This window comes from Dipodomys ordii, unplaced genomic scaffold (assembly GCF_000151885.1).
Source record: "Dipodomys ordii isolate 6190 unplaced genomic scaffold, Dord_2.0 Scaffold17, whole genome shotgun sequence".
NCBI lineage: Eukaryota > Metazoa > Chordata > Mammalia > Rodentia > Heteromyidae > Dipodomys > Dipodomys ordii.
Window position 1 is genome coordinate 5,435,858 of NW_012267233.1, and position 9,005 is coordinate 5,444,862.

Below are 9,005 nucleotides of genomic sequence, written 5' to 3' on the forward strand. Positions count from 1 at the left end.
TTCCCATCCCTTCCTATCCTCTCCCTCATTCTTTCCCGCCCCACGCCAAAGTTGTAAAGTTCATTTCGACATAACATCTTGTACATCTCATTGGTGCAATGGGTCCACCTGTATCCCTATTTAAACAATTTGTTTTTTCCCTTCCCCTCCACAAATTATACCAACATTAAATACAGTGAAAACAGGGGTTATACCACGGGGAAGGGAAGTTGCTATTTATTCTTAAGGGTTCATACAGGATTTTCACAGTTTCAATGAAGTCAATGGCTTCTCTCATTAAGAATAGTAGTATTAGTTGTCTCCTAAGGAGTCCCTGCTTTCTTGACAAAATAACACTGTACTCTTATCCAGTGACCTAGAACATTATAAAAGTATTTGAGAAGATAGAGATGAAAACCTGCCATTCAAGTCCAGTTCTGTTACTGATTAGCTGTAGGAACTTGGGTAGGTCACTCAGATTTGTTGTTGTTGTTTGCCTAATTTGCTTAGTATCTAAAACACTTGGTAAGTTTCAATTAGAGCAGCTTGTTCTAAGTGACACACTTGCCGTTTCTCCATTTCCCCAGTACAGCTGACAGGTGTGGCTGCGACCCCAACCTGGTTAGAATCTTTTGTCAAGAATGACCACAAATGATCAACTTTTGTCCTTCTGATTGAAGTCTGTGTGCACTTTCTGGACCAGAGGATAGTGAATTTCATTTTTAGTGATATAACTCTTTGATTCTAAACAAGAGTCACAAGCACAGGTTCTCTTGTTAACAGGAAGTTCATGTTAACTTCCCCATAGAAAGTAGCAACTTGGACATGAGAATAAATCACTGTTCACAAAGCAGATTCATCTTTCTAGTTTTCCTTTGTTTTCTCATTAGCTGACTTTACCCTCAGATACCCGTAGGTCTCATTACTGTTTAATCTACTACAAAACTTACCTTTGAGTAAGAAAGAAAAGAAAAATAAGCCTCCAATTGGGATGAGTAGAATATTTAAGAAATTATAGCCCCAAAGTTCCCCTGCACATTATAAATAATAGAACTCCATAACTCTGATCAATATTCTTACAGTAGAAGTGATTTATTGCCCCCTTGTGGTAGAACTATGTAGTTTCTTCATTTTCTTTTTTCTTTTTATTAAGCACCAAGTGAAATAAATAAGGAGTGTCAATTCAGTTTCTACCACCAGGAAACATTAGATGTTGCAATAAACCTAAATTATCTTATTGAAAAAGAATTTTATGTACTTAAAAAGAACTCACCTTTCTTACTTCATGAGATCATGCCTTATTTTGTGTGTGTCTATCTCAGGTGCCATATCTAAAAGGCTTAAAGGTGGATCAGCTAGCATGATCAACATTCATATGTAACACTCCCAAATCTCATTCATATTACTTTTTCGTAGGCCTTATTGCTTCAATTGACTTTCTAGGGTCTGGGAAATACTTCATTACCCCTTTGAAAGTCATCCTTTATACCCAAAGAAGTATTTCTTTCAGAACTATTGAGATGAAGAACTTTCTAAATACCACATGTAGGAAATATTAGTAGTAGGCTGATCTCACCATTTTGAACATGAAACAAGATGTTGAAACCAAGCAAGTGAGCAAGTGAAATCAACGCACCACACATGCAATGAAGTTTCGAATAAGAAGCACTGAAACATCATAAAGATGAAAGGCACCACATAATGTACCATTCTTTATTCACTAAGATGATAAAATAAATAGAAGAACAGTAACACAGTCAGTGACTTCTCAGTCATATTACTGGTGTGTGTGTGTGTGTGTGTGTGTGTGTGTGTGTGTGTGTGCGTGCGCGCACGCGCGTGCATGTGCGTGCCCTGGGCCTGAGACTTGAACTTAGGGCTTGGACACTGTTTCTGAGCTCTTTTGCTTAAGGCTGGCACTCTACCACTTGAGCCACAGCTCTGCTTCCAGCTTTTTGTTAGTTAATTGGATTGTTTCACAGACATTCTTGCCTGGACTGGCTTTGAAGTACAATCCTTGTATCTCAGCCACCTAAGCAGCTAGGATCACAGACATGAGCTACTGATGCCCAGCTAACCTTATAAATGACTATAATTCTGCATCCTGATACTCTGAATATTTTTCATGTTTGTATGATTTGAGAAGTCAGTTTTAGCCATTTTTTATTTTGGATGGTTATCACTCTGACTATAACTTGTAAGGAAACCAATTAGTTGAAAGATACCTGTAGTGTATGTGTATATTTGTAAAGCACATGGCTAGCCATCACTTGGAAATTATTCAGGTTTTTGTTTTTCATTTGCTAGTTGAAATTCAAGATGCCACTTAACTTTCCTTGGTAGGTCAATTATTTTTAACATTTTAATAATATTGTGACCAAGAAATCAATGTTATTTTTTTCTCAGAACATTTGCTCATAGTCAATAGCCATTAAAGCCTTAGCTGTTACTAATTCTTGCAGAAGGTCAGAAGTTGTATGTGAAATATTTTTAGTAGAAAGAGATGTAGTTTTTTGTTTTAAAGTCAGATGAGTATAACTAGAAATGCACCTAAATAGACTTGGTCCTATAATTAAGGAGTAAAAATGGACTCATCTGTTTTATTCTCACCCCGTTACCTTTGCTTCTGATTCCCAAACTGATATAAATAAAAACGTGCACATTTGAAAATAGCAGGTAAATGATTATTTATGCATTACTTAATGGCTTTAAATGGATTTGAAATATTCTCACATCAATGATTAGTTTATCAGATGACACATGTATTAATTAACTTGACTTAATTATTTCACAGTAAGTACGTATATATATATAAACATCACATTGTATACCATAAATATATGCATTTTCATTTTTCAATTAAAATAAGTGTGTTGTTCAGAAATATTATAGATCGTGAGGTACTTAGGATATTACCGTGGCAGACCCTAGGCCTGCTCACCATATTTGCCCACTTGTAATCATTTTATAGTTTTAAAGACAAAAAAGCCATAGCCGGACAACAGTGGCTCACGTCTGTAATCCTAGCTACACAGGTGGCTGAGATCTGAGGACTGAAGTTCAAAGCCAGCTCCAGCAGACAAATCCGAGACTCTTATATCCAATTAACCACCTAAAAGTCAGATGTGGAGGTGGAGCTCAAGCCTTATTAAAAACTTCAGAGAGACTGCCCAAGCCCTGAGTTCAAGTCCCAGCACACCAGTGCGTGTAAACACACACACACATACAGAGTCATGAAGCAATATCTTGTTTTTAATTTCTGAAAGGTTTAGGTTAGTGGTTCTTAAGCTTTTATATCTAGACCCTAATGTGGGTGATTACTTACCCCGAGTCTGCTCCTTATTGAAGAGTGCTTTTGTTCCTTAGATCCATTGCTGACAAGACTTAGGGACATGAGACTACAGTAATCTTGGAAATAGATGCCATTGTTGTGGTCTTAAAATATAAAATGCCTCAACTTGTAGTTAAAAATACACTTTATTACTTTGGTAATTATGAAAAGAAGAAGTAATTTATAGTTTTGTAGAATTTTGGTGAAGGTCTCTCTACATAAATCTTTACCTGAGTTTAGATTATTTTCCTAAGATAGATTCCTAGACCTCAATGTAGAAGTTATGGATATTTTTAATGCTTTGATGTGCCTTGCCAGATAGCTTTTGCAGAAAAGCTGTGTTAAGTTCATATTTTCTTCACGCCTCCTGAGCCTGTCTCCCTATATTCTCCCCAACACCAAGTACTTTTACTTTTAAGGATCTGCGACCACATCTCATTTTATTTGACACTTTTAAGTATACTTACTAGTTCATTTAATTTTCTTTTTGAATTGTATTTAAGCTTCTGTTTATTTTTATATGAACATTTAAAATATTTTAGCAACTAGCTGGCATTTTCGCAGAGAACCATTTGTCACTCTTAAATAAATTTCTGTTGCTACTCCTCCTTGGGCTAAGTCAAATTGTTCATACAAGGAAAAGAAATTGGCTAATTGCTATTCATTACCAACAACTTGGACTCCATATGTTACCTGTGGAAACAATCTTTTATGTTTTGCCTCTATAGAGCATTGTCTGAACTATGGAGAGAATTACCAAGATGGAGAGTAAATAGGTGTGCTATCCCCAGGGTTAACTGCTTTGATGGGTGGCTAAATTTCTAATATGATCCCCAATTCCCTATGGGAAATTCAGTAAATTCAGTCAGACCCCCAGCACTACAAACTTACCAAAATACACTAACCACTTAAAGATAATAAAATATAATAAAAAATGTGCATTTTGTTAAAAGTATCACCATAAAAATGGTCATTAGTTGATGGTATTAGTCATCATGTAGCTTACTTTCTCTGGTTCATGTGGATATATAGGTATGCATGTAACATGTCTATAGCTCCAAATATATATACATGCATAATATACATCTCTTTATCTCCATAAGATATAAACATCTACAAATCTGCATATAGATATATCTATACAGGTATCTATCCATATATAGATAATATAAATAGATGGCTAGGCAGAGAGACACTTTTGTCTTGTTTTATTACTATTGACAAGATGTAGCGAGTGTTTCTTTTTTCCTTTATATTTTTATTTTATGATGATTATTATTGTTTTTAAGTAGTTGTGCAAAAGAGGGGCCATTTTACAAAGTGGTTTATAAATACATTGCATCTTGGTTAATGTCACCTCTCAACATTCTCAGCCATCTCTCCTCTACCCACCTCATTTCTCAATCTTCTTAATTTTCTAGGATATACCTTGGGTTCTTTGTCTGCATTTTCCTTATTTTATAGTCACAGCTACTGACTCCCTCATTCTAGTTTTCTATAATTATATTGACCCTGAGAAAGTCTTCATTCAAACAGTGTTTAGTAAGGCAACCCTAGACAATGTCTGTGCCTTGCCGATGGGTGTGCAAGAATCGTTGCTCCAACAATTCAGACTTCCTTAGCTCTCGTGAAAGGGAAAGCATTTGAAGACCTTCCTAGAATGTGAGAGCTTGTAAAAGAACAGAATCGGTGTTTGACTGGCTGTGGAAGTCAGTATTTTCACAGCTTCATGTAATTTGTGAGTCTGCTTGTATCTTGCTGTAAAATAATGTCCCCTATTTCTGATTCTAATAGCAGTAATCTGCAGCTGGGTGTTAGGAGTATTTCCATAAGGGATTGTTCACCTTTCACTGTATAGGAGCTGATAGGTTATCCTCTTGGACCATTTCCACATGTGCACAAGTCAATGTAATTACACTAGTTAGAATGTGGCTTTGATAATGTCTATTTATTTGGAGGATAATCTTGTCTTGCCAGTGTTACTTTATACATCTTCCTCTCACCCTAGGGACACAATTTCTTCACATGGTATTCCATAACTTCTGGAGAAATGAAAAAGAGTCACAAATCGAATGCCTTACTAGAAAACTTGTTTTCCCTCCTCCCTAAAGTAGATGGCGATGTTTCAGCTGGTCATTGCCCAGTACCTACCAGAGAAGTTCCTAAAGGATCTCCTCTGCAGACCTCACATGCTTGCTCTGCAAGATCCTCCCTTTGTACTGACCTGTCAAGGATGAAGATTTGTAGATCTGGTCAGTAGAGTTGTATATGTGCTAGAAGCTGGCAGTCTCCTTTAAAACTCAAAACTCTTTTTTTCTGATCTTTAGCAGTGCCCATTCTAAGTCTTCTCTCATGAGTAGAAAATTAAAGTTAAATCCATGAGTTGCTATTTGGTTGGCTTGACACTATGCTTCCTTTGAAGCATAAATGCAGTAAGAATGTGCAATAAACTAAAGTCCTTCTCCAGTGGACATATCCATAGATACAAAGAAATTAAGTAATTAACAGAAATCAGCACACCTCTCTCTCTCTCCCTCCCTCACTCCCCCTCCCTTTCTCTCTGTGTTCAATTGGAGATAATTGCCCAGGACACTTCAAAACTTGATCCTCAGATCTCAGCCTCCTGGCATGAGCCACCAGCACTCAGCAATATCTGATGTTTTAGTATTATTTTATTACTTTGAGTTGAGATTAAAGTCAGAACAACCTACTATAGGCCACAAAATATTTTCAGTTAATTTAGGCCTGTCTGTGGTCAAATGCTGGCTAACCATCTTAATTCTTTGGTATTTGCAATATAACCTACATGAGAAATGGTACTGGCCAAAAACAAAACCACTCAAGCAAATGGTAGTAAAAAGATGTCATTCAAGAGAGATTTCTGAGGAAAATCATTAGAGTTGTAACTAGGACCCCTAAGCATTGTTTCTTGGAAATGGTATAACGAAAGTTATTGCCAAAGGAATAGTACAGTCGACAAAAGTATTTTATATAAGTTTTTGGAAATATTGCCAAGTGTTCAATTGTCAACTGTTTTTATAAAAATACCAATTAACTTCTCTATTACAAAATATGATAGCAGCTAGCAAAACTAATGACACTGACAATTACATCAGAATAATGTATCAGGTAATTGACAAAAAGACTGACCATCTTATGAGTTTGTAGTCATTTTGTGTGTCAAAGTAGTATACATTACTTAGCTTATGTGAAGAAGTGACATGATATGTGTGAAAAACTTCTTTTTACATTTTTATTTCAGAATCTTCATCTTATCCTTCTATTTGCTTAATTTCCATCTGCCTTTAAAAGAAACTCCAGGCTTGGTATAAATGAAGTATAAGCACAACAAATGCTTAAAACATAGTAATTTTCTAAGTGGAAAATTGTGTTTTTTCAGAAAGTATAAAACAGAAAAAAACTGAATATAAAGTTTTGTTAATTGGAGCTTCTTTTAAAAAATATGCTATTTAAAGTATTTTTTTCTCTGCCTTTATTAAGTGTCTCATCATTAGAGATAATATAGCTAAATAGTTGTAACTTTACAGTTGCTTTGATTAATGATGACTTGGACTAAAATTTCATTGGGTAGGATTAACTATGTTTGAAGATGGCAAAATGCCATTATAACATTAATGCCAGAATTTAATGAGAACCAGAAGTTAACGTCAAGACCTTTTAAATTTAATATGAGGGCACAGTCATGTTCTCATTATTTTATTGCAGTGTCTTATTAAGAATAAGTTATTTTAAAATCTTCTTGTGATAAAAATTAGTGCTCAGCAAATATTGAATATTGACTGTGCAGCCCTCTCCACACTAGGGCCTTGAGTAGAAGATGGTTTTGCATCCTCAACCAGAGCACTTTCTAATCAGAAAAGCAGACAAACAGAAATGAGAAACACTTCCCTTCATTTAGGAATCTTATGTACTCAAGGTGTATCGCTTTTTGAATAAGCATATCCTCTGTCTTTAGTTTGTTTTTCATTTTTTCGTACCAGCCACTTTCTCCATTGTCTGTGCTTTAATAAACAAAAGGCTGAGTTTTGTTAGATGTAGGAAGGTTGAAGATTGGCCATTAAAGAGTTAGAATCAAATATTCCATCAGTGCTTTTGGATTGCTGTGGTGGTTAATGGATAAACCCTATAGGAGCTTAAAACACTTTTTTAAAGAAGTAAGATAGATAAGAGAGGAAGATTGATAGATTGTTTTTGTTTTCTCCTACTCAATAGATTAAGCATTGTTCTCAACTGAAAGTGTCCAGTGGTGACTTACCTTCTGTAACATCAGAATCTCTTAAAACCCTTCTTCTTCTGAAGAATCCCATGATTCATAGACTTAGAACCTAAAGAAGACAGTGAATCAAAACCAAATGCCTTATGGCCCTCCTTTATTCCACCATTTGTGTGTGTGTGTGTGTGTGTGTACATGCTTACAAAGAAATGTTGAGATCTTCTAAAGACTGTAAACCATGACCACAAGATGGAAGAAGTGAAATACACCAGAAGCAAAGGGAAAACCCTATCCAAAAATTCTTGATGGAGGAAAACCTCAACTATTTAGCTTGTGGTTTGGGCTTCCTGGTGGCTAAAGCAAAGAAGAGAAATAGGATAACTTGGTGTGATTTTCTGGTAGTAAGACACATACCACTAGTTTATGCGAACAAATAAGCGTTTTTTTCTTGTTCTGTATTATAAATAAGAATAACTTGTCCAGGGAATTTGGATAAGGCTATGAGACATTGCATGAATGATGTCCTTATGAATGTTTATAGAAAATATAAAAAGCATTACAGATATTGGTGTTTGAAGAACACAGAAGGAATAACATTAAAAGAAAGACTCTCTTCATCTCTAGGGACAGGGAGAGGGGAAGTATGAAACTTCTGGTATATTTACTGTAGGTAGATGCTTATTTTCTTTTGACCCACTGACATACGGAGCAGTAGAAAGACATAAAGATGTCTAGTAAAGGGTAGCATTGTTAAAAGTAGTAGGGGATAAATGGAATTTTTGTGGCAACATGATATTTTGAAACACTGATCTGGCCGCTTGGAGGTTTTTAAATATGCCAGTTGCCTGTAACAGGAAGATCAGTCTCTGTTTTTAGACAGCATATCCAATTTAGTAAATTATTATTATATCGTCAAAATTAATGTGAACAATTTTCTCTTTGAGGTTGCTTTTTTTCCCCCTTTCCATAGGTGATGTTTTCCAGATGGGCTTGGTGTAAAACTCTCAATGTGTTTTTGTTTTCTTTCCTAGAGAAAGAACCTTTTCTGACATATCTCCATTTTTTTCTCCCTCTGTCTCTCCCGTTGTAGGAAAGAGAACAGGGAAGGCAAAGGAGAAGCGGAATAAGAAGAAGAAAAGGAAGCTGATCGAAAGGGTTCAGGAGCAGCACAGTGTCTTCTTAGCTACAGATAGAGCTGGCCAATAAAAGACAAGATGTCGATGGTGGATCACTGGGGGTTTTTGTTTTTGCAAAAGTGCACAAAGCTACTCTCTGCTCCTGCACACTGGTGTGCAGCATTCATGCTGTTCTGACCAGTATCTCTTCTAGTACCATGTGAAGGGCGCTGTCCCAAGTGTGGTCTCTGGGTTATTTATGCTACAAATTGAAGCTGGAGCCTGTGAAGTCAGGAACTTACTGACCCGAGTCAGCAGAAGCCAGTCTAAGTACGTGGACTGTGAT

The 9,005-nt window shown here is 36.0% G+C and overlaps 1 protein-coding gene across 1 annotated transcript in view; it reads left to right on the forward strand.

Moving 5' to 3' along the window:
* The window catches only part of Rspo2 (R-spondin 2), a 133,162-nt gene extending 124,412 nt beyond the window's left edge, over positions 1-8,750 (forward strand). Inside the window, exon 5 of the mRNA XM_013012386.1 lies at positions 8,635-8,750. Within this exon, the coding sequence (XP_012867840.1) occupies positions 8,635-8,750 (116 nt within the window). The remainder of the gene's footprint in view (positions 1-8,634) is intronic.
* The last annotated feature ends 255 nt before the right edge of the window (positions 8,751-9,005 follow it).